This window comes from Protobothrops mucrosquamatus, unplaced genomic scaffold, assembly GCF_001527695.2.
Source record: "Protobothrops mucrosquamatus isolate PMUCROS unplaced genomic scaffold, P.Mucros_1.0 scaffold_88, whole genome shotgun sequence".
Lineage (NCBI taxonomy): Eukaryota > Metazoa > Chordata > Lepidosauria > Squamata > Viperidae > Protobothrops > Protobothrops mucrosquamatus.
Window position 1 is genome coordinate 70,917 of NW_015386164.1, and position 27,158 is coordinate 98,074.

Below are 27,158 nucleotides of genomic sequence, written 5' to 3' on the forward strand. Positions count from 1 at the left end.
TGCGCTTGCTCATTGGGTGGCCTAAGGTGCCCTGCAACATCCGTTGACTCAAGAGGGGGATTAGGCCCTATTGGTAGTCTCATGGTTCTCATTCCTTTCTCCCACCAGATGAAAGGTTTCCATTTGTCTAACCAGGCTAACCCTAGAATTACTGTCTCAGTCATTTTTGGAGCCACCAGGAAACGAATAAATTCCCAGTTTGCACCTATTTTAGGCGTAAGGGCTCAGTTAATTGTGTGACAAGAGTCCCTCCCATCAGGGAGCCATCGGCTTGCTCAAACCTTACCGGTTTGGAAAGCTGTTTTGCCCGTATGCCCATTCTCATTGCAAACTGCTGACTAATAATGCAGCGGGTGCATCCAGTATCAAATAGCACATTTAAGTCCATTTGTGCCCCAGACTTAGGGATTATAAGCTTGGCGGCCAGTGAAAAAGGCGGGATTTGTTGACTCACCATCGGGTCGTTCTCTCCTTCATTGTCGCTGTCAAAGGAGGGTAGAGCAGGGGCGGGTCCAACCGGAGTCCCAGCGTCCTCCTGTGTGTGGGGTGTAATCTGGGCGACAGGTTCTTGCGTGAACCGGTTGGATTTTTCTCTCGTTAGCTGCTGAGCAGGTTTCTTTCGCATTGCTGGTTCTTGTCTGCTCTGCCGTCGGGGGTAGGGGATTTGACAGGTGGCCGCTCGATGTCCTTCTTGTCCACACCGGAAACACTTAAAGGAAGGGCGTGTTGGTGGCCTGGGTCTTTCAGCCATTGCCGTAGTTGAGGGCTTTCGTGGGGGTGATTGCTGTCCGGGTAGCTCTGGTTGCTGCTCGGGTTCGTGTGGGGGAGGCTTCTTATAGCGAGAGAGCTTAACGTCTAGCTTCACTGCTGTCTGGTACCACTCCTGTAGCCGATCAGGTACTTCTCGATAGATTCAAGCCTGAGAGAGGTGATCATCCAATCCCTCAACAAAGTATTGAACCAGGGATTGCTCGGACCACCCCTCTGTTCGGCCTGCTAACTTGCGGAACTCTCACACGTACTCAAGCGCAGGCCTCCCGGCTTGTTTTATTTTGTGAATTTGTCTTGCTGCTTTGAGGCCTATGGATGGGTCCTCAAATCGTTCTTTCAGACCTAAGAGGAAAAGGTGGGGATCTTCCAATTCGGGGGCTTGCTCACTATATAAATTATTCAGCCATTCAGCTGCTTCTCCCTCTAGGTTGGATGCAAATACGTCGACCATGGCACNGTGGTAGGCCCAGCGGTTCAAGTGAGAGCGCCCTTGGTTGAGAAAAAAAATCAGCTTCTCTGGGTCTCCATCGAAGGTTGCATTGAAGGGTGGTGCAAAAACAGGCTGTTGCGGTCCCCACTGGGGCTGTTGCTGCTGGCCCCACCCCGGTTGTTGGTCCCATGGCTGCTGGGCTCCCTGCTGTTGATGTGGTGCCCCCTGCTGCTGCAGGCCTCCCAATGGTGACTGTGCAAGTGGGGTTTGTAGTGGTGTATTCTGCTGTTGGACTGCAGGGGGTGGTGATGCCCTCTGCTGTTGTAGGCCCCTCAATGATTGCTGGACATGCTGGGCCTCCCCCATCTGCAAGCTGACCGGCTGTAGTTCTCCTGGCTGTTGCATCACCTCAAGCTGCCGTAAGGCCTCTATTAGCTGTGGTAAGCTCAGTTGCTGCTGATTAAGCCACAGTGCCCATTGCTGGAAAGGCCTCAATTTGGGATTCCCTCCGTCTTCAGGACAGTGACTCACCGTTTCTGCTGGCCAGGCTGTGTGGCTTCCTCCAGAGCCTGCGCTCGGCTTATCACAGTCTGACGACCAAGTCCGTTCTTCTGATAGTTTTGGCCTCGCTCCCAGCTGGGAAATCTGCCAAATTCCTCTCTCCCCCGGCTTGCCGGCTGTCGCTTCCCCCCCCCCTGGGGAAACTGCTGCAGCCAGGAGGAGGCTGGTCTCAGACAATTTTTTCTCCTTCATGTCAAATCTTCCCCAAATCTTTACCAGTACCTCTCAAACTTTGAGGCAGTGGATGGGGTTAGGGACCCCAGATTGTTTTAAAATGAGGGCGGACCTAAGCATGATGTCATGTGTCTGATTAACGAAACACTTAAAAGGACCTTCAGGCATATTTTTTCCTAAAAGCATTTATTAAGGTTACAAAGACGTCAGTACAGCATAGTGGAAATGCTTAGGTCTGGCTTCTCTTCCTATGCATATACATTCCAAGCATTTCCCACTCCCTTATTGTAGGGTCATGGTTCACATCTTCCAATCAACTTGGAAGATGTGATTTACTTCCGGTTTCTTTCTCCCGGGCTATCCTTATGCTCTCCCTCTTTCCCAGTTGCTGGTTTAACTATATAAATACCAGACAGTTCTGCATATTGTCAAAGCAAGAATATACAGTATTTGCAGCGTTGACACACATTTTCTTAGGAATTGAGAAATACTGGGTTAAACTTTCCAATTTTTCTGGTAATTTTATGGTGCTTTAATTTTATTTGAACCTATTTTGTTAACATATACTTTAAATGATTTAAAATACTGAACATATTGTCTAAGTGTCTAAAAAAAATTCATACTACATGTTATTTCAGTAAAAATCAATGCAGAATATATTGTATCTTTTTTCAGACTGACAAAATGTACAAGCCCTATAGCAAATCATATGAAGTGATAAGATTTTAGAAAATGACCTTTTAAATAATATCCTTTCTTTTTTTAGAATCGAGAGCTTCAAATCATGAGAAAGCTTGATCATTGTAACATTGTCAGATTACGTTATTTCTTTTACTCCAGTGGAGAGAAGGTAAGTTGAAAAAAAGATATTCTAGAATGTCAACAGATGTGTAGAACAAATGCAAGCAACAGACCAAAGTGTCTGTCTGTTTGAAAATTCATTATCTGACAACAAAAGTAGGGGATGGCTGAATGCATACACATAATGCGTACACAAAAGCAGAATGTATTTTGTCAGAGCATGCAGTCTTATTGTGCGAAATAACCCAGGAGTAAACACAGTAAACATGGTCTATAGTAAATGGTGGTTTATCTTACACTATCTACAATATCATACACCAGGAATAATATACATACATGAACTAGTACAGCAGAATCCAACAAACCACAGTTACAGCAGGAAACGGAAGAAGAACACATCAGCAGAGCCTTCCCTTTATACAAAGGCTCTTAAAGAGTCACAGACCCTGCTGAGTCATTCCCATTATTACATCTTACATTACATAAGCTGGTTAGCTGTTAAATTAATACCCTGACACTCCTCCCATTTAAAGCTAAACAGCTGTCAACCCAAATGCCTTTTCATACTCTTGATGCTTGCCTGCATTTAAAGGCTTAGTCAACGTATCGGCTATATTGTTGTCAGTGGAACAATGCTGTAACTTTATCAGTTTATCTTTTACAGTCTCCGTGATGTTATAATATTTTATATCTACATGTTTGCTTCTGCTTCCAATGTGTTCTCCCGTTGCCATCTTTATACATGCAGCATTGTCCTCAAATATTGGCACAGTTTTTACATCAATATGTACATCTCTTAGTAATTTGGACATACCAGATTAATTCAGAACATGCTTCAGACAATGCTATAAATTCAGCTTCAGCAGTTTGCAGTGCTACTGAAGGTTGTTTTGTGTACTTCCATCCAATTAGGGTGCCAGCAAACAATATCACAAACCTTGAGTTTGACTTTCTGTCATGCATTTCATTTGCCTAGTCACTGTTTACATAGCATTGTAATGATAAGCCATCAGATAGCCTTATCCTTAGCCCTAGGTTCATTGTGCCTTTTAAATATCTGAATATTCTTTTTATCCCTAACCAGTGTTGTTGTTTGGGTGCTGAAGTGTGCCGACTCAAAATGCTAACCGCATTGACTATATCTGGTCTTGACCATTGGGACAAATACAATAAGCTACCTATAGCTGAATGGTACACTTCTTGGTCACATTCTGTGTTGTCTGCTATATCATTTTGGAAGCTTGGTGTCATAGGCGTTAATACACTGTTACAGCCTAGCATATCATACTTTCCTAACAGCTTGTTTTATTTTCCTTGTTTGGCTTAACATATATCCTCCCTGTTTTGGTTTTCTTATCTCCACACCTAGATAATTCTTTATTTCCCTCAGGCTTTTTAACTGGAACTTCTTTTCAAGTTGCTTGAAAAAGGAGTCAACCTGGGAGCGATTCTTAGTAATAAAACACAAGTCATCAACATAAGCTAACAGGAAACATTCTGCGCCCTTATACTGTGCAGTGTACAAACATGGATCTGCCTTGCTGCTTCTAAAACCTAACTCTTTGAGAGCAGCATCTAAACATTGATTCCAATTTCTTGCTGACTGTTTTAACCCATATATGGCTTTATTCAGTTTATATACATATCCAGGGTGCTTAGTTTCATAACCTGGAGCTTGTGTCATATATATATATTTTCCTCTAATTCAGTGTTTAAATATGCAGTCGTAATATCGAAATGATATATGGTATAACTGCGTGCAGCTGCTAAAGCCAATGCTAGCCTTATGGTCTCACCTCTTACTGTTGGTGCAAACACTTCATCATAATGAACATTTTTTCTCTATGTAAATCCTTGCAAAACTAACCGTGCCTTATACTGCAGTTCATTATTGTGTAAAACCTTCTTTTTATATAGCCATTTGCACCCCCGGCCTTTTATCCTTCTGTTAATCTCATAAGGGTAAACACCTGATGCACATTCATAGACTCCATTTCTCTGTCCATAGCCTCCTTCCATTTATCCTGTTCTACTTTAGGTAGTGATAACATCTCTTGGTAATTACGGGGTTCATACCTTACACTATACGCCAGGGGTGTCAAACTGGGCTGGACGCATCACGCGGAAGCCCTGCCCACCCCATTGCCAGCAATGGCAAAACTGTCCCAATACGTTACGCGACATCGTGAGTTTGACATGTCTGCTATACCTGACTTGCTGAGAACCAATCAGGAGGTACGCCTTTATTGCTACATTCAGACCTCCTCAGTATCATCTGTTCCTGTGTTTCTGCGACTTCTCTCTTTACCTCAGGTCTATCCTCTTCTATTCCTACTGTTTCTGAGCTGCTATTCTGTTCTTCCTTCATTGGGCTTTGTGTAGCCTCTCCTTCCTGAGAACTAGCACTACGTGTTGGTGTGAACACCTCAGTGTTAGCACACACCCTGTCCCAATTGTTTTGTTTTGCAAAACTAGTAGACCTTGAAATCACAACCTTCTTTGTTCCATCTGTGAATCTATACCCTTTGGAACCTGGCTCATATCCAACAAACCTAAGTTTCCTGGCCTTTTTCTGTCCCTTCCTTCTGGTGCTTTTGGGAATAGCACCCAAGGATAACTGCCAAATGTCCTTAGATGAGCCAATGAAGGTTTCCTTCCATATAACAGATAATATGGAGTTTCATTGAAAGTAACACTCCATACCCTATATACTAGCTAGGTGGCTGTTTTCATAGTGCCCCCCCCAGAACGTTTTACTCATTCCTGCATCTGCCAGCAATGAGTCTTTCATGGTTTGCAATACGCCATTCCTCCATTCAGCCACTCCCATTTTTTGCTGGTGAGTACGGATTTGTACTTCTATGCCTAAGTTCCTCAGCCACCTTTGGAAATTGTCAGACATGAACTCTGTCCCCCTGTCTGTTTGCAGCTGGTATACTTTATGGCCATATCTTTGCTCTACACAATTCACCCACTGCTTGAACTGTTGTAGAATTTCTGTTTTGCTCTTTAATAAATAGCAAAACCCATATCTGGTTTAGTCACCTACTAAGACTAGTATGTACCTAGCCCCTCCTAGAGAGGGCACCATAGGACCAATTAAATCAGCGTGCACTAACTGCAAAACTCTGTTTGTTTGCCTTGAGCTTTTCTTATTTACAGGATATACTCTGGACTTTGACTCCTTATAAATAGCATTGCTTAATGCAGGGGTATCAAACTTGCAACGTCACATGACGTGTCATGATGTATCGTGACTTTTTTCCATTGCTGGCAATGGGGTGGGCGTGGTTTCGGCATGATGCATCTGGCCTGTGGGCCGGCAGTTTGACACCCCTGGCTTAATGGGTAGTCCTTCAGCTAGATCTGGCATCCATTGCAGCACTCTAAAACTTGCATAACCTAACCTCCTGTGTAATAAATGTACGCAAGAACACATCAGCAGAGCCTTCCCTTTATTCAAAGGCTCTTAAAGAGACACAGACCCTGCCGAGTCATTCCCATTATTACGTCTTACATTACATAAGCTGGCTAGTTGTTAAATCAATACATGACATATTTTAAAGTAGTTTATTAAAAAAAACATAGAAGACAGGATGTTTGAAGCAATATTTGCAGTCTGGCTCGTTTTGGTGGAACAAACATGTAGTTGAAAGCAACACATATACTTCTCATTCTTGTGAAATACTACATTAATCTTTATGCTTTGAGAAAGAAGCTGATTAAAGTGGATAAAGAGAAAGAGATATTCTAACTAGTAGCAGACCTCCTCTTAATAGTTAAGTAAATGTTACATCATGACACTATAGGTCAGGGGTGTCAAACTCGCAATGTCACGTGAGGTATCACAACTTTTTTTCCATTACTGGCAATGGGGTAGGCGCGGTTTCACCATGATGCATCCAGCCCATGGGCTGGCAGTTTGATACCCCTGCTATAGGTCAAAAGGTAAGTGTACCTTCAGGGAATAGAATCTGTTTTTAGGTTACATTTTGAATGTTTAAAATGTTGGGGGAGGGTTATAACATACTTACAATATATTTCACTATCTAGTTCCTCGTGAGCTCTTTGGTCACTTTCCCTCTTTTTTATTCTTTCCCTTTAATGTAGTAAATGAGATTACTTCATAATATTCATATCTCTATACCTCTGTTTTAAATAAAAAACTATATGATAAATAGTTGCATAAGTCAAATTTGCATTTGTCAGATAACAAATTTTAGCAAAAAGTTATTAAAAATTTCTATACTATTATACTACTATACTATTATACTACGCTATAATAGTAATGAATGTTATGATAGATACCTTATTATTGTTTTTCTTGTTTTCTTGCTTTTTCTCCTTTCCAGAAAGATGAGGTATATCTTAATTTGGTGTTGGACTATGTTCCTGAGACAGTATACAGAGTGGCAAGGCATTATAGTAGAGCCAAACAGACACTCCCCATGATATTTGTGAAGGTAAGTGAAAAGAATTGAGAAACTTGATAATTCTTGGTTATGTTATTTGTCTGTATTTGTGCCACTCAGAAAGTTTTGGAAGTGAATTTACTTAGTAGGAAGGCCATCCTTTTATCTTTGGAGTCAGTATGCTCTAAAGTTGTAACTCCTATTATTTCTCCTTAGTCGTTATTTGATAGCAGAATATCCACCACCTCAGTAATGGGTATTCAAGGCCATGTACTTTCACATTTTATTTTATTTGCTTGTTGTTTCTCCTTTTGTTTTTCTTCTTTCCATTTTGCAGTTTGTTTTATTGGAATTGATGCTGACTGTAGGTGATTGACTTTTCACCTCCTGAAAGATTTGTGGAACTTGGGGCTCTATTTAGAATATAATAATAACTTTATTGTCACTTTGAATGTACACTAATCTGCATACATTAAATTGAAATTTCGATGCATTCAGCTCTCAAAGGGTCACCACCTCTTTTTTATAAATTTTTATTGATTTTTATTACAATTCAAAAGTACTTATTTCAACAAATGTATTGTCTGAGTTTATCATTCACTAATACAAATTGAATTCCTAATCACTTATTATTTTCTCCAGCCATTGATAAAATAAGTCCCAAATTTGAAAGTATTCTGTTTTGTCCAATATGGTTTTTCTTTGTAAGAGGTTGATGTTGTCAATTTATAATTTCTTTCCCACAAGTTTTGCTATTTCTCTAAGTCTGTATTGTATCCAAAATTCTTTGCCCATGTTATCATTGTTTTTTTTACTTGTTCATTTTCCTTTTCAAATTCAATAAAAAGTTATACATTTTCTTAATTGGTTTCTCATCAGAGGTTAATAATATCTGATCAAACAAGGTCTGCTCTTTATAAAATCTGTAAAATTTAACATCTTTCTCATATCTCACTTGCATTTGTAAATATGCCCATCATGATAGATCAGTACCCTGATTTTCCATCTCTTGTTTAGATTTTAAATTCCCTTCAGAGTTTAGAATATCTTTATATGTCCATATTTTCTCAAGACTGACTAAATTTGGATGTACAAATGCTTCCATTGTTGAAAGCCATCCTGGAATTTTCAAGTATATTTTACATTTTATTTTCCCCCATGTTAGTAATAATGCATTTCTAATATAGTGGTTTTCAAAATATTTATGAATTTTATTTTTCCCATACCATAGGAAAGTGTGCCAACTGAGTTGTAAGTCATGTCCCTCCAAATACAACAACCTTTTATTTCTAAGAGTTATCCGTTCTTTTACCCATGTTAGTGCTGATGCTTGATAATATAAAACCCATTATGGCAAGCCAAAACCTCCATTTTCCTTAGCTTCTTGTAACATTTTCAATTTAATTCTAGCTTTCTTTCCTTGCCAAATAAATTTTAAAATTAGAGAATTTAAGTCTTCAAAAAACAATTTCTCCAGTTTCATAGGTATCGTTTGAAATAAAAACAATATTTTTGGTAATATATTCATTTTCACCGTAGCAATTCTTCCTAAGATTGACAGTTGCAAGTTTTTCCATTTTTCTAAGTCAAGTTTTATTTAATTCAGTAATTTTATATAGTTATCTTCTCTTATCGTTGAACATCTTGCTGTCAGGTATATTCCCAAGTATTTAACTTTTTTGACTATTTGTAATTCAATTTTTTCTGACATTGTTTTTTTTTGTTTTATCTGTAAGATTTTTAACTATAACTTTAGTTTTTTCTCTGTTTATCTTCAGTCCTGCTATCTCTCCAAACTGTTCTATCTTTTCCAATAATTTAGGAATCATCTCTAAAGGTTCCTCTAGGACAGTGATGGCGAACCTTTTAGAGACCGAGTGCCCAAACTGCAACCCAAAACCCACTTATGTATTGTTGGGTGCCAGGTGGGCGTGACCCATTGGGTGGGTGTGGCCCATTGGGTGGGTGTGGCCCATTGGGTGGGTGTGGCTGCGGTGGTAACGGCAGACTGGGTGGGACTAAAAAGTTCAATCAATTCCAACTTTGCTAAATCTTTTTTTCCCCGCGAGAAGTTGAAATTGAACTTTTTTTTTTTGCACACGGTGGCGGAGGCCTAAAGCAAAAAGGTTTTATAAAACCCAACCTAGGACTGGGGTGATGGTGCGCGTGCCCACAGAGAGGGCTCTGCGTGCCACCTGTGGCACGTGTGCCATAGGTTCGCCATCACGGCTCTAGGATAAATACCAAGTCATCTGCAAATACTTGCAATTTATAAGTTTCACCTTTTATTTCTAGTCTTTTAATTTCTGGGTCTTGTCTAATATTTCTATTTAAAATTTCCAAAGTTAAAATAAATAACAATGAAGATAGTGGACATCCTTGTCTTGTGCCTTTTCTTATGTCACAATTCTCTGTATAATCTCCATTTACAATCACTTTCGCTGTTTGTGGTATATTGTTTTAATCATATTTATAAAATTTTGTCCAAAGTCCATTGTTTTTAGTTGTTGAGTCATAAATTGCCAGGAAACATTATCAAATGCCTTTTGGGCATCTAGAAATACTATTGCCAATTGTTTCCCTGGATGCATTTCATAATATTCCAATATGTCCATTATAACTCTTAAAATTATTTTTTATTTGTCTCTTTGGTAGAAATCCATTTTGATCTGGATGTATAAATTCAGTTAGAAATCTTTTCAGTCTCTTCGTTATTATTGAAGTGAAGATTTTATAGTCCACATTTAGTAATGATATCGGTCTGTAATTTTTTATCTGTGTCAGGTCTGAGTCCTTTTTTGGTGTCAAAGTAATATTTGCTTCTGTCCATGTGTTTGGGAGTTTAGCCTCCAATAAAAGTTCATTACACAATCTTTCAACGGTATACTTAATGTATCTTGTAGGCATTTGTACAACTCTGCCGGGAGCACATCTGGACCCGGTGTTTCATTTAACATGGTTTTAATGTTTTCTGAAATTTTTGGTAAATTATTTTTTTCCATATATTGAATCGTTTTCTCACATGAAATTTCTTCTATATCGGACTTCCGGTGGCGAGGCTTCGCCGAAGGAGGCTTTTTCTTAGCCTCCCGCCCGGGACTGCGTCAAAGCCTGTCAAAACAGCGCGGATCAGCTGTTTTGCGGCTTGGAACTTTCTCCCCGGGCAAAGGGGAGAAAGTGAGTTCGGTCTGGATAGGGGTTGAGTTCCCTAGTCCCCCCAGGAACGATCCTGGGGGGATGAAGGTTATGAACTCCCCTGGAGTCCGGACCTTCCTCCGCAGCTCGGAGTGCCTTTAGTTAAATTGTGACTTTAACTCAAAGATTTTACTGGGACTTTTGCTATTTGCTATAAGTGAAAGTGAGAAGAAAATGGCCGCGGAAGCGCTGTTTCTTTGTAACAAAAGGAAAACTTTCACTCTTTTTCCGGTTGTGGAATGATACATTCTAAAGGACTTTAAAGAATTTTTCTTAAGTCAAGCTTTTTTAAGTTTATACCTGCTGTTGTGAGTTTTAAAAATAATTTGGCAGAATGGCTTCAAAACGTACTGGAGTTTCTGCATTGCCTAAAACAGCTATTTCTTCTCCAGTTGTGCAAATTCAACAACAAAAACCTAGATCTCCCCCACCGTCACCTCCTCCTTCCATTACACTTAAAGATCTACAAGAGGCTTTAGCTAAGTCCTCATGCAGACTGTGAAACAAACAGAAGAGCTTCTTGATAAGAAAAATCAGGAACTTTGTGAAAATATATCACACATTTTTCAAGGACTAGCAGTTCATGTTGATCGTATAGAGGGTCGGGTAGATGAATTAGTGGAGAAAATGGAAAGAGCAGAGGATAGACTTGAGAAAGTAGAAGAAGGAGTGGAAATTCTTCAAAATGATATGGTAATGTCACAATACAGAGAAATGGAATTTGCTCTGAGGGGTCTTAAGGAGGACTTACAAGAGAAACTTAAGGAAGAAATAGTCACAGCTCTGGCCTGGTTTTGGACTGCAACCCAGATGTGATATGTGGAGAAATAGAAAAAATTTTTAGAGTAAATTCCTGGGTTGCACGTCAGAGAAATATACCTAGAGATGTTGTTGTTTATTTTACCACAAGAGTACGTCGTAATGAAATTATACAGCTTTTTTATCAGCAGAAATTTCAAATTGCTGCACAAGATATTATACTCTTAAAAGAAATACCTTCTAAGATTTTAAGAGGAAGAAAGGATTTTACTTTTTTGGCTCAGGAGTTAAAGAAGCGGCAGATGCCCTTTAGATGGGAGATTCCTTTTGGTATTGTGGTAAATTATGTGGGGACCAGATACAGATTAAATACGGTTCAAAAAGCTAAAGATTTTTATTTATCGGTCCTGAAAGCTGATTTATCATCATCATCGACATCTAAAGCAAAGGAAGATTTGATGGAGCAACTTGTTGTGGAACTGCCTGGGGCTATGTCATCATCTGTAGGAGATTTTCAGAATCAACAAAAGTTGGGAGTGAATCCAAAGGAGCAAAGAATGACCCGTGCCGCTTATAGGCGTAAAGAGAAAGTGCAACAAAAAAGTTGTATCCATAACATATTCACTGACCTCGGAGCCAGTGGGAGGGGCGAGGCCAAAGAGATCTGTAACGACAGATCTGCAGGGAATGCTCAATAAGCTCCACAAGCCAAAGGATGGTTAAGTTGTTGACGCTGAGATTCAAAACATTTGATCAACTCGAGATTGGGATTTCATTTTATTTCTCCAGCTTTGAAGAAGAAGGCATTGGCCTATATGTATTAAACGAGCAATAAAAACAATTTTATAGGTTTCTGCATAAGAAAATAATTCAATTGGACTATGCTGGGTGATCGGAATGGTGTGGTTGATCCAATGAAAGATAAGAAGACTTCTTTGAAAGTATTGACTCAAGAGTGAAGAAAGTGAAGGAAAAACTCAAGTGTAAAATTTAAGAGAAAATTTTTTATAAGACGTTTTATAGATGGTATTTAGATGTATTCTAGCTTACAGCTTAAATGTTGGAGATGGGATTATATTTAGAGAAAGTATGGAATGAATAAATGTCATAGGTTTTGAGTAGATATTAGAGTTAAAGTATGTAAATATTGATTGTATTATGTTTGTTTAGTTTAATTGTTACTTAGATATGGGATGGGATGTGTATTAACCCTGTATTTGGTTCTGGGAAGTCTAGGGGGGAGGGGGGAAAGGGGGGAGGGGAGAAGGGGATTAGGGGAATTATAAAAATTGATGTATTTATATATTATAGGTAAATAAGGGAATTGTATTAAAAAGAGGAGATGCTCGGCTGGTACCCCAAACTGCACTCGATGAGGCGGTTGAGAAGGGAGATAGGATGTAGGGAGGTGGAAAGGAGGAAAGAGGAGAGGTTGTGGGTTTAGGGAGAGGAAGGAAGAGGAAGGTGAATGAGGGTGGAGGCAAGGTGGGGCCTGCCGAGCATCTCCGAAAATGTATTATTGATGTATTATTTCTTTTCTTTTTGTTTGTGTAAGTAAATGCATCATACTTGTGTTGTTGTTTAACTTCAAAATTAATAAAAACATTTAATAAAAAAAATTCTTCTATATCATACAGTTTCTCGTAATATTCTTTAATTATCTTTTTTATTGCTTCATTTTTAAATTGCAAACAGCCTTTTTCATCTACTAAATTGTTTATCATTTTTTCTCCTGTTTTTTTAAGTTTGTAAGCTAGCCATCTTCCTGGTTTATTTGCATTTTCAAAAAAAGTTTTGTTTTGCTCTTTTAATTTGCTGTGCCAATTTTTCTGATTCTATTAAATTTAATTTATGTTTTATTATTTCCATTTGTCTTTTCAGTATTTTCTTTTGTGAATTTATTTGTATTTCTAATTCTAGTTTTTTTTAATTCTTCTCTTAACAGTATATATTGTTGTCTTTTTTCTTTGTTTTTTCCCCCACCATGTATGTTATAGCTACACCTCTAAAGTATGCTTTGGCTGTATCCCATACATTTTGTAATGTTGTATCTTCTTTTTTATTTTCTTTTTTTTTTAAAAAAAAAGCTCCATTTCTTATGTTGCTAATTCTATAAATTCTTTCTCTTTTAATATGGATTGGTTCAATGTCAATCTTAATTTTTTTATTCCTTTCTACATCATTTTTACAGGATTATGGTCTGCCCAAGTGCCTAGTTCTATCTCAATCTCCTGCATATTAGTTCTTAATTCAGGCATCATCCAAATCATGTCAATTCTGGACCAAGATTTATGGCTATTCGAGTAGAATGTATATTGTAATTTTTCTGGATTGGTTTCTCTCCAAGTATCTTATACACCAATTTCCTCTATCGTGTTAAAAAAAGTCTTAGGTAATCTTTTTCTTCCTCATTTTCCTGTTTTGCTACTTTTATAGTCTAATATTCCATCTAATACTGCATTAAAATCCTCTACTAGGCAAATGTTTTGATATTCCATTTCTGCTGTTTTTCTATGAAGTTTTTGATTAAATTCTTCTTGTTTATTGTTTGGTGCATATATTACTACCAAAATCACCTGTTTTTGATGTAAAAACATTTCTACCATCACAATTCCTCTTTCTTAATCTGAATAAATCATTTTAGAATCTATTGTCTCTTTAACGTATACCGTTACTCTTTTTTTGTTGTTGTGCTGATGCATAATAAAGTTTCCCAATTTTTGAGTATTTCAAAAGTTTATAGTATTGTTTTTTATATGTGTCTCTTGCAGACAAATTATATCAATATTTAATTTCTGCAATTTTTTAAAGATTCTGTTCCTTTTTGATGGGGAATTTAGTCCGTTTGTATTCACTGAAAAAAATGTTTTCCTTTTTCCTTTTATTTACTTATATTTAGGTCTTGTAAATCTCGTAGTCCTCTGCTCTCTTGCCATTCCCTCACCCTCTTGAACTGGCTTCTCTTTCTCTTCTTCTGTTTATGTAATTGTTTTCCTCTGTTGTTTGTTCTGTCTGTTTTTGGTCTTTTCTATCCTCTTGTTGATGTTGTACTCTTTCATCCAGGAATGCTCTGTTTCTTTCGTTAAAATCTTCTGCCTTCCAAACTGAATCCAATTGATATCTTGTATTATTCAAGTTGATTAAGATCCCTTCTGGCATTAATCATCTAAAGTTTACACCTTTTGCAATTAACTTTGTAATCAAAAAGTGATATTGTTTTCGGGTGTCCCTTATTCTCTTAGGAATCTGCTTCAACACCACAATTCTTTGTTTTTGTATTGTAATGGGTCATCCCTAATTCTTCTCAGCATCTCATCTCTTATTGTTTTCTTTACAAAGCTTCCATAAACTTATCTAGGCAATTTGTGTTTCCTCACATAGCTTGAATTCATTCGAAATATTTCATCAATTTCCATTTGTATCTGCTCTATTTGTTTTTAGAGCCTCCGCCAGTAGATTAATAATCACTTCTACTATATCGTCTTCCTTATCTTCAGGTATATTCTGGAATCTTAAATAGTGTACAGCTTTCTCCATTTCCAAGGCTGCAACTTGCTCCTTCTAAGCTTTGATTTACTTGTTCTAACCTTTCATTTTCTTCCATTAATGCCTCCATTTTTTATCAGTTTCTTCTGATTTATCTTCCATTTTCTGAATTCTTTGTTCATTTTTGACAGTCATTTGTTGATGGACATCAAATTGTGTCTTTATATCAAACATTTGCTCATTTAGCTTATCTAAGTTGCTTTTTTGTCTCTTCATAAATTTTCTGCATTGTTTCTTGAATTAGCTGTAGTGTAGCTTGCATCTCTTTTTTGAAAACTATTTGTTTTTTTCTCATTGTAACATTGTTTCAATAGATCCCTGACTTGCTGGGCTAGATGTTCCAGAAGAGGGTGCAGAAGAGGTTTTTTTTCATGATTTTAGTGAGATTTGGCACACTCATTTTTCAATTGAGCAGGTTTTATAAATCCAGAAAGAGAAAGGGGGGGAACCAACTGCCTTAGCCTATAATCCAGGGGGTCTTCAAACTTGGCCCTTTTATGACATACCCAGATATATTATATGACACAGAGAAATGACAGTCTAGTTGGGTTATGTATACATGTGAATGGCGAGAAAAATGAATCTTGCAAGTTTACCAGACGGATGACATAGGGAACAAAACTAATACAGAATCGGGTAGTCCTGCTAGAAATACTTCAAAACCTCCTCCCAGAGGGGAGCAACAGAAACAGTCTGTAAAGTGGATGTTTGGAGTCTCTAACAATGCTTTGAGCTCTAACTAAGCACATAGCACTTATAAGCAGCATCCTGAATACCAGGATGATCTTCCTATGATCTTCTCGGCTCTCCTTACCATTCTCTATATGGACTTTCTATCTGAGGCACTGCTGCTACCAAACCAGACAGTGATGCAGTTTGTTAAAATTTTTGAAGTGCATTCCATAAAGCAGACTACTTTTGACAGCCAGCTATTATCTCTTCCTGCTCTGTTTCTGGAGGGAAACAGTAAATGTTCTTTCCCTTTCCCTTTAACACTCCTCTGCTTCAATTTTGTTGGGGGAATGGATGCTAAACTCTCACGCTAAAATACTATTGGATACTGTTGTTTTATATGAGAGTTGTATGAAATTTAATGGCTTGGTACTAAAAGTCACCGAGAGATGGCAGTACTAACGTCTGTTCTTTCACTTCATTTGACAGAAATTCCTGTGAACAAAAGTTGTATGGCTATTGTTTTTAAAGTTGAAGCCTGCCACTAAGTTTTAAGCAATGTGATGTGAGTGAATTTGTATTTGCCAGCCATATCAAAAATTGAAATTCATTGCCAGATGCAGGTTAGGACTCTGGTTGTGAATACTGTGTCATTAGGTCAAAAAATGGAAAGATGGCGAACTGGGAAGATCTTATTTCTGTAATCAAGTGGGCAGTTTATGATAATAACTACTGAGTTTCACATGAGAAAGACTGAATAGTTGATTAAAGTCAGCAGATCATTCAGAGCTAAATTATCAAACTTGGCAATGTGTGCATAGTTTATGCTAGATGGGTTCTTAGAATGCTAATTGCAGAGATGAAAGTTTCAAGAGCTGAAACTTATCAATTTTTGTCACATAAGGAAAATGAAAGTGAGTAACTTCTTCATAGGCTTGTGACAATACATGTAACATGGACGAATCATTATGATCCAGAAATGAAGCGTCAGTCCATGAAATATCACAAAGCTTTACCTGAAGGGGATAAAACAAAACAAAACAAAATTTAGGCTTCAGGAAGAAAATTCATGGTTTTCTTGGAGCAAGGTTGGAGCAAGGAATGCTGATGAAAGTATTCATATGGATTTCCTTGAATTAGCTATCAACAAGAAGTACATCATTGCAACAGTCTGAACTTTAAAACAATTGAGCAAGCTTGGAGACACAAAAAGGCAATGCTTTACACCTCCAGACACCCAAGAGACAATTGCAAAGTTGGATCTCACAAATGTACCACATCCCAATGCAATCTAGACCTTTATCTTCTTCCAAATTGAAAAAATACCTTTGTGGCTTCCTATTTGATTCAAATAAAGAGATGGATGTCAGGATCTGATTGAAAAGGCAGTGTGTGGAGTTTAATTAACTTACCCCACAGGCTTGATACATTTGTCCAGTGTTGGCAGAAGCATGTGGCAAATGGTACTGACTGTTTACAGAAGTAAATGCAAATAATAAAAGAGTTTATTTCAAATATTTTACTTATTTTATTTTATTTTATTAATTTCTATAGATCCTCACTCAATCAAGTGTTTCTTTTTTCTTTATTAAAAATTCCTGATTTAAACTTAAACTATGGAGGTGACGGTACTACTTTCCATTAAACCCTTGTAGGTGTCAAACCCATTGGAGAATCTTGTTGCTGGTGAGGCTCTGGTGGTGGTAACCCTGGAATTAATTGCTCTCAGTATTTCACAGAATGAGCCTAATATTCAGGATGGAGAAAACTTCGTGTTTCTCTTTTGCATCTGTAGGAATTAATAGATAATTACATTAATAAATAATTACATGTGTAGGCATCCTGTCAGATGTTATGTTTCAGTGACTCCTAAAGCAAACAGAAGCTGAGAAACCTTTACATAGTGCAGATATGTCTTTCTGCAAATTTGAATGCTTATCTTCTATTGAAGGGCAGTTGACAGAATAAAAAATAAGAAAAGAAAGACTGTGGCAGATGCCATTACTTGTGTGTTTAGGATGCATGTCTCATATTCGTTTAAGCTTCAGTTTGATGTTCTTTAGAATTTGCAAATATAATTAGGATCCATTCCCAAGTGATTATAAGCCATCCTGGTTTGGAGACTACAGACCATGAGACTTACACCATCATGCTTCATATTTGGGATGAGACTAATTAATTATTTAATTAATTTGGTCCCTGACTAACTCTTGCCATCTTACCAAGCATAGAGAATAGCAGTATAGAGAATAGCACATTTAAAACATCCATGGTAATATTAAAATGAAGTCTGTAATAGAGAGAACAAGAATAAGAACAAGACATATTAAAAGGTGAAGGATGGCCTAGTGCTTAAGTTAAGAGAATGGAATAACTCTTGTCTGGCAGGGCGGGGGCACACTCACGCACAGGGACGCACATGGGGCTGCTGCCTCGCTTTCCGTGCCAGGGCTGGGCTGGACTGGTGTGGAGCCTCCACGCCGCTTCTTCCCCTGCGGACATCGGGAGCGCCCACCCCACCTACCACTTGTCCTGGGGCAGCTGCCGCCATCCCGCGCTCTCCAGCCCGACACCGGGATGCCTCCCTTTGGGCTTCTTCGGCCTCTCCCCCCCTCCAGGCTGAGGCTGTTCACATTCCCCCCCATGGGCAGCGCTGCGCTCGTCCCTGGCCAGCTCTCCTCCATCCTCCTCCTGCAGGCTGACTATGGCTTACCGAGCCAGGTGGTGCCTCTTCCCGCACACATCCTCAGGCGGAGGAGTCGGGCAGCCGCGGCTCTCCCTCCCCTCTGACTTCCAACTGCCCAAGGCTTGAGCTTGGCACGCCCAGCTGGCTGATGATAGGCTGGAGAGTGCAGGACAGCGGCAGGCGGGGTGAGCGCTCCTGGTGTCCACAGGGGAAGAAGCAGCATGGAGGCTCCGCATCCAGTCCAGGCATGGTACGGAAAGTGAGGCAGCAGCCCCATGTGCGTCTCCCATGCGCGAATGCGCCTCTGCCCTGCCAGGCAAGTGGAGCTGCGGCATCTGTGGCAGAAGAGCACAGGTGGGCAGCCGAGGCTCTCGCTCCCCTCCAGCCTCTATCTGCTTGCCTGGCAGGGTGGGGGCACACTCGCGCACGGGGACGCACGTGGGGCTGCTGCCTCGCTTTCTGTGCTGGGGCTGGACTGGACTGGCCGCGGAGCCTCCACGCCACTTTTTCCCCTGCAGATATCGTGAGCACCCACCCTGCCTACCCCTCGTCCCAGGGCGGCTGCTGCCATCCCGTGCACTCCAGCCTGTGACTGGCCAGCCAGGGGGCAGATGGAGGCCGGAGGGGAGCGAGAGCCGTGGCTGCCCGGCTCCTCGGCCTGAGAACGTGTGCGGTGAAAGGCACTGCCCGGCTTGGAAAACCACGGTCCGCCTGCAGAAGGAGGATGGAGGAGGAGGGCTGGCCGGGGACAGGCGCAGTGCTGCCCACAGGGGGAATCTGACCAGCCCCAGCCTGGAGTGGGGGGGAGAGGCTGAGGGAGCCCAAAGGGAGGCAGGCGTGGTGCTTGAGGGTAGCCACTCTCCCCCTCCCCCCACATTCCCACAGAAGAGCTGGCTGACTTCGACATCACCTGGGCAGGCCTGGCCGCGCATCTGCCCAGCGGCGCTGGCGGGCCCGGCCTTCCTCCCTCCCAAGTCCAAAGTTACGTATCCTTCCCCCACTAGCCTTCTGCAAAGTGCAAAAGGACACCGCATCCTAGTTGTCTTCTCCAAACTCACACCCACCATCGCTTCCAAAGGCCGTCTGCTCGCTCTCTCGCTGCACTCCCGCCAAAACCTGCTTTTATAGGTACCCCTCTCCCTGCCCAGCTCTCACGGCTGTTCCCGCAACAGCGCTGCTGGATTCAGTTTCCGTGCCCTCTCCAGTTCCCACTAGTCAGGCGCACGTGGAGACGGGGAGAGGAGTGTCCCTCTGGCATGCGTGCCGACAGAAAGGGCTCTGTGTGTCCAATCTGGCACGCATGCCATAGGTTTGCCACCACGGCTATAAGCAATTTCTCTTTACAGCATTTGATGATTGGCTGAATGAGGCTTCTTTTCTGGAATACATGATTTTTTCCCCAAACATAATGTTTCTCATTAATGCCAAAATGTTCCATGGTTGTCTCATCTATCCATAGAACTTTGTTCCAGTAAACTGTTGATTATTCAGATACTTTTTGCAAACAAGACAGGAAACAATATGCTTTCTTTTCTTTTTTTTATAAACAATTTTTATTATTTTCCATTTTACACCAACAGAAGCTTAAGAACCAGCGTGAAGATATGGTGGTCAATTACAAAGAGAAAACAATAACATTATATGTATACAATTCATACAATATTTCTTAAAACTTCCCTCTCTATCTATGTAGAATATTATAATCAATTACATTCAAATAAATTCATTCATTAATATATCTAAATATAAATTTCCTTAATCAATAAAAACTTTCAACCTCTCAATATCAATATAATAATCAAATTAATACAGTCCTATAGCCAATTCATTCATTAATATATCGCTATATATAAATTAAATGCTTAAATCAAAACCAACGCTCCTATTTAAATTATTGGAGTCTCATTAGTACATTTCTAAGACAGATTTTCATTAAGTATATTGCCAGATATAAATTTCATTAGTCAATAATCTTTTACGAAAGCTCCTTATCTATCCCAAAGATCCTGTTTTAAACTTTATTAATTTTTCCAAATATTTAAGTTTAAGCTAACCTAATTATTTAATTATTTCAGGGCCCCCAAATTTCTCTTATTTAAAGATATTAGCTCCAACACTAAATTCCTACATTTCTCAACTATATTTCTATTCTTTTTCAATAATTCTCCAATTATTAATTCCATCTCATTCCAAAACAAAGACCACAAATAGAAAAAGAAAAAAAACATACACACAAAGAAAAAACACATATTCTTGCTATACTTCAATATTAAATTCTAAATCATTTCATAATAGCCTCCCATTTAACACAAACCAAATCCAGGACAATCCAAAACGCTATAAAACCTTTACCATCCATAATTATCATCTCAAATTTAATATTTATATCTTATTCTGGGTTTCCTTTTATTCCAAATAGGTTTCCATAGTCGAGTCTCTAGTTCCGCAAATAGCTCTCCCATTGTCTCCTGCCACACTGTGCATAGGAGCAAGAGGTCTCCCATTATCCAATTTCTTAGGCTGGTATAAAAATTATAGTCATTCTGAAAAGCTCGTGCCAAAATGTCATTTCCCATCTTTTTCAAGGTTGCATAAACTTTAGTTGAAATCCTTTTTTTGGTATAATCCTCTTTAGTCAAGTTTTGCTCTTCTTCTAATAGTTTTTCCTCTCTCAAAAAGTCAAATGGTATCTGCAAATCTGCTTGACTTTCCGAAGTAAGCTCCTCCATTTCCATATTATAGGTCATCTGACCATTTATCTAAGATTTTATCCAAAATATATTTATAAATAGAGTCTGAACGGGTCTCTTCCATTTTTATCTTATTTGAAGACATTATCTTTTTGGGGGAGACTATATTTAAACACAGTCCCTCAATATCCATCTCCTCCCAAATTTCTTAGTCTATTTCCTTTATGCAAATTCCAAGAGAAAAGAAAAAAATAGCAAGAGCGATACGTAGTTTCAGCAGAAGTTGTCCCCCAACCAGTAATCAAAGCTAATCAAATAATCAGTCTTTTCGGAAAACATAAAAAATAAGAAAAAATAATACTCTCCAGATACATAGCCTCTTAAGTCTCTCTAAAAGAATTTTTTTGGGGGCTCCAAAATATTCAAAAATAGAATCAGCCATTAAAACAAAAATAAGTTTCGTCCTTCTCTTAAGCTTCTCCTCCCCCCATTTAAAACGCCGCTTCAACAAAAAGGGGAATAATTCCAGAAAGAAAGAAAAAACTTTTCACAGGGAAAAAAAGGAAATAGAGGTAAAAAAAAAATCTCACCGAATCTTCCACAGTGGGTTTGCTTGCTTAGATGATCTTATGGCTTATGGTTGGCGCAGCTAAATGATCGGCCATTTTACTGGCCAATCTTTACCCTGTCAGCCCAGAGGAGATACTCGGTGCACAGAGGACGCCGCCGCTCCTCTGCAACTCTCTGAGAAGCCTCCTCAACGGTAGACACTCATCCAGAACGTCTTTTCGACCCTCTAAGGGGTCTACCGGCAGGGGAAACTCGATAGGCAAAGGGACGGCACCCTTCACTCGACTGCACCGCCGCGAACCAGAACCGGAAGCCTCCGGAAACAATATGCTTTCTAGTCAGCAATGTTTCTTTCTTGGTTATCCTTCATGCACATTACTCCTGTTCCTTGATTTTCTTCACAAGCACTGGCATTAGATAATGTAAGTGATCTACAAATCCTTTGCCATTACCCTCTGCTGATCCTCAGAGAATTGTACCTCTTGCTCTTGGGCTGAGTTTTTATATGTGGCTGCCTATGGATTAATAGAAGCCTCATACTTCCATAATAGTCTTTTCCAGCCTTATGAACATTAAAAAAACTTTCCTCAGCTCTATTCAGTTATTTATACTCTATAATATAAATATAGGATTTATATCTTATAGGGATAGGATTCATTTGTACAAATTGATAAAAAAGAACAGACTCTGATGGTAACACCTAATGTGGGCTTTTTTAATAAGGGTAAGTTCCTCAAACTCACATTTTGATTGCCATTTCACTCTGGTTGAGCTTGATAACATAACCAGATCTTGAGGATTTTTTGTAATATCAAAAGGGATGGAGATAATCTATTGCCCAGGGGCAGAATGTTTCATTACATCCTGATATGTGCTCCTTTACTCCTGGATTGAAAGATGCTGGGCCTTTTTTTCTTGGACCACTTAATGGCTTTTGATGCTATTTACTAGACTATTCACTCCTCTTTAATAGTGATCTTTGTGATTTATATACATGAGTTATATTTTTATGGAGACAGAGCCCTTTGTGCTCGGAACATTCTAATACTTCCAAACTGTTTGCAGGGGCTTTCCGTTTCCACTTCTCCCTTTGCTAAGTGACTAGGCTTAGTTCCCACTTAATTTTTAACTACCCAGTGTTAACCCTTCTCTTCATGAGAACTTCCTTCCTTCCTTCCTTCCTTCCTTCCTTCCTTCCTTCCTTCCTTCCTTCCTTCCTTCCTTCCTTCCTTCCTTCCTTCCTTCCTTCCTTCCTTCCCTCCCTCCCTCCCTCCCTCCCTCCCTAATACATCATAGAATGGAGGAGTTGTACATGTTTAGTGTACAAGTTTGCTAAATTATGGTTGATAATGGCTATTAAGCTTCTGTTTGAAAACATTCCAACAAACAGGAAGACCCATAATTTATTTTATGTTTGCACTGAATAAGACATTCCAAGTTCCTTTCGATTGCATTTCAGGTAAATTTAGCTAGCTTTTTCCAAAGGGGACGACTTATATGAAATACTGTTATATAGAATAATATAAAGACATGTTCTTAATATTCTACAAGTAGGGTTGTGTTACATAAATAGATTTTGTCCAATGTGAGAAAAACATATTAATGATGGGAGCTTAAATAACTTTTATATTTTTGTATCATGATAATTTCTACGCACCTAATTGCTTTGATTTCCCTAATGCAGCATTCTTTACAATTAGCCATGCTTGTTGTGGCTTACTGGAAGTTGCAGTTGAAGAACATCTGAACTATACCTGCTGTACCAAAAGAAATGTGAAAAAATGTTTTGTAAGATGTGTAAATCTGTATGTTATGAAGAAAAAATGCTTATTGAGATAGTATTTTAAATATTATAAAAATCTTATAAAATTACTATTTGCCAGTGTTTTGATATGGAAAGTATGATCATAATATTTGCTTTTTATGTTACAGTTGTATATGTATCAATTATTCCGAAGTTTAGCTTATATCCATTCCTTTGGAATATGTCATCGGGATATAAAACCACAGAATCTTTTGTTGGACCCTGACACAGCTGTTCTAAAACTTTGTGATTTTGGAAGGTAAATATTTTCAGGACTTTTCATCAGGATCGTAAAGAGCTTTGTATATTTGTCTCTTCCTTAGGCCATGTTATTTAACAATACATGTTAAAAGCTTTGTATGAACAAGATTTTTTTTAAAAAAAGTATATTGGAACAAATTTTACTGAACTTTTGAAAGAACATAGTATATTCTATATAGAATTACTTCAATCAAATCCACCTTTGCTGGAATCAAAGCTGTTTAATTGCTGAAAATAGCTGTAATCAGTCTTCTTTATCTAATTTATCTCCCAGCAGCAAAAAAGCAAAATAATTAAATTATGCCAGAAAGGAGCCAGAACTCATAGATGCTATTGTGTTAAATTTGTTCTTCTTGTAAAGCTTTGTTTTAAATCTCCGAACCATAAATAGATAAAGCCAAAGAAAGACCAATCAGGATTTCAGATACTTAGTGTAGTCAAGCTACAAGGCTGTTCCATTCCATTAGAATAAGTTTAGGTCCAATGGATTTCCTGAATCCAACTTTTTATCAAAGCTAACCCTAACCCTATCCAAAGTATGTTGCAGACATGCTTTGCCACCCTTACATTGCCAGTAAAAAAGTCAGATTAAAGATTGTGCCATGTATTCTAGGAGAAAGATAATTAAATGTTATTATCTGAAGATGTGTCATATAGGTTTACAACAAGACAGCACTTATTTAGCAAAATAATAGGCTGATCTGGTTTTCTGAGGAAGTGAAGAGGTAATGCCATTGAAAAGTGGTTGGTTTAGAATGCCTTGGCAGAACACCCAAAGAGAATTTGACTGAGCACTGGTAAAAGCTCATCCTAGACCCCATATGGTGGCAAACCATTGTCTTTTCTGCACTTAGTGAGCCTGAAGAGTCCTGTTCAACAGACAATTCAATATTACCTGGTTCTTTAGAGAAAGTTGGAAGGGACAAGTTGCTTGCAGACACTCCAGATGATTTTGAGGGTTTCATGGCAGACCAGATGAATTCCATGGAGCCTTCCCAATGTCGTATTCTATGATTCAAAGCTATGTGTTTGGGAGAGTATGGCTCCCAGCAGATGTCAAGAGATTTATAATTCATGGCCCCATTCATGGTGTTTGGAATGCCTGGATTAAATATTGAAAAGCAGCATAAACCATGTCACCTTCTGGATTAAATTAATTCTGAACGACAGAATAGAGGAAACTTTTATGTTGTAGGCTTATTCTGGATTGTTAATTATCAGAGATGTTCAGCGCATAACTGCTATTTCTTATGCAAAAAAGATAGCATTTCTTTTTGCATTTTTTCATAGGATAATCAGCATGTTCTTAGAGATATTTTCTCTTAAAAAAGTAAAATATGGATAAATGTGTAAAATGAAATTTTCAACTGGTGCAAACTGTGGAAACCTGTATGCAGGCAGACGAAAGCAAATACAAGGGGCTGATCATTACCTATAAAACTCTGTGGTGCTTAGATCCAGACTGTTCATTGGATTTTCTCCTCCAGAGCCAATCTACCCAAAGTCTCTAGATTCTTCCACCACAACATATCAAAGTGGGGAAATCCACATGTGGGGGTCAGTTGATACATCTTCCCCAGCATCCGGTAATAGGTGGAACCTCTCCTTGTTATATCTTGATTGTGTCCAATAATTATGTTGGGGAGAATGAATGGTTTCTATATCAGACTAATATTGTGACATCACCCACACCGTAGCATTGCAGCAGTTAAAACTAGGTAACAGTTAACTTCAGTCAGCTTGATAGCTCAGCATCCTTGGATTATTTTATTTTTCTTTCTTTTCTCTTTCTCTCCTCCAATACTATAAGCTATATAGTCCGATTATAATACACAACCAAGTAGGCATTAAGTAAGCATCAATTATGCCCAAAATATTCAAGATAGAATTTTATTATTATACATTTTACATTCTATCACTATATTTTTAATTAAGTATTTTAATATTTTAATACTCCACTAGAATTTATGTACCAATTTAGCTTCAGAACTATTTAATAGTTAAACATTGATTACAGCTTTTGCTGTCTCATAATTTAAATATGCTCCGGTACTCCAGTTGTTACCTACTATTTCCCTTCTGCTTTGTATAATTTTTCAGCTACCTTTATCCCATTCCCCTTTCCCCCTGTAATATTGTAACTGAATCATACCTATATTTGGTCATTGACCATAATAAAGTATTTGATTAATCAATATGATTGATAATTATAGTATAGAACTTGCCTGTTTTGCTTGGAAATCTTTGGAGGATTGATGTTATATGTTACTTTTAGAATTCTCTGTATTAATTGCAGAATCATATGGACATGGTTTTTCATGTATATCACCTGGATGGTCATCACCATAAACTCCTGAAAATCTGCAATTCATTTAGAAAGAATTCCTTAGAGTGAGAGATAACATATTGCCTTCTGCCCTTCTCTATGGCAGATATAATAAAATACCTATAAATAATTATTCCTTGGTATATAATAAAATCAGGACAATTAAAAATCTTATTTTTTATCTACATCTGTAGGTACCTTTTTATTAAGTAGCATAAAATTAAACTTATCCAAAGTTAATGTATATGCAGAGTATTTATTTTATTACTGTATCATTTCTTTTTCTTTTTTTCATTTTAATTCCAAGGCAGTAAACAGTAAAAACAGAAAGGTATACATTATTGGACTGGATGTAGTTGCTTGAAGTGTGGATGAAATTGAGAAAGTTATGTTTCTTAATACATTTCAGACTTGGTGTGCAGATAGTGAGAAGGGAAATAAGCTAGCCAAGTCATCAACTTGGTTCTCATGTTTCCTGAAGGAAGATGCTGTAGAGCCGTAAAAATAGGGACATTTTGTTTGGAATGACAACTGAATATATTCCAAATGTAGACTGTGGTTAGAAATCAAAACTCATCTGATTGAGAAGGGCTCCTGGAGTAGCCCAGAATAGGGCATAAGATTCAGTCTGGCAATCAATTTGAGTTGATGTCTAATGCTGATATGTACGAGTTGTAAAAGTTGGAATGGGCTATTTGAGTTACAGAGAAATCATCTCTTGGCTGAATTCTGCTGAACAGTGGTCTGGAATGCAAAGGCACTATGGCCAGAAAATAATATGCTTTGCCACTTCCACAGGAGCTGTTTGAGGGACAATATCTCATAGTTCAGGAGAGTAAGTAAGATAGGCTGGATGGCAGATCAAGCAGACTTGGATAAGAATGAGGTAGAATTGGTTCCATAAAATGGCAGGGAGCTGGCTTAACTACTATTGTAATCAGGGAAGGTGGAAGTGATGGGGAGACCCGGTTTAGTTATGTGGATACAGATTGCATGCGAGTCAAGCATTGTTTCATGAGGCACAAGAGCTGGTGTTGACAGTTGGGGCTGTTTTAAGCAATGCAGTATTAATGCTTAATTTTAGATTCTCTTATTTTGTTTATTTGTTTACATTTATTGGCCACCCAACTCCAATTTGTAACAGATAACTGTCTTTTTCAATCTTAGTTACATGTCTAGAGGAATTTTTTTTACCAAAGTTTCTTTGAGGATGATACCTTAGGCATTAGAAGACTTAAGTGGTCCTTGGGCAGATCTTTGTTAGCTGTACTCAAAACTAGCTTATCTTAGGAGTCGATGTCTAGAAGTAGTTTTGTTCTTTTCTGAAGTGACTTAGCAGAATATTTGTGTTTTACATTGGGGAACAAAGACTTGATATTTAAGTCATATAAATATATTTTAGATATATTTGAAAGAATTCCAGATATTTTGTTTTGAGTTGAGTGAACAGGATACTTGGAGTTTTGAATTTCCTTAATTTATTTGCAATTGATGGGGCTA

At 38.5% G+C, this 27,158-nt stretch overlaps 1 protein-coding gene across 1 annotated transcript in view; it reads left to right on the forward strand.

Annotated features, from left to right (window-relative positions):
* GSK3B (glycogen synthase kinase 3 beta) overlaps positions 1–27,158 on the forward strand; it is a 146,919-nt gene that overhangs the window by 46,036 nt on the left and 73,725 nt on the right. The window contains exons 2-4 of the mRNA XM_029283856.1: positions 2,703–2,786; positions 7,090–7,200; positions 23,200–23,330. Coding sequence (XP_029139689.1) covers positions 2,703–2,786; positions 7,090–7,200; positions 23,200–23,330 — 326 coding nt within the window. The remainder of the gene's footprint in view (positions 1–2,702; positions 2,787–7,089; positions 7,201–23,199; positions 23,331–27,158) is intronic.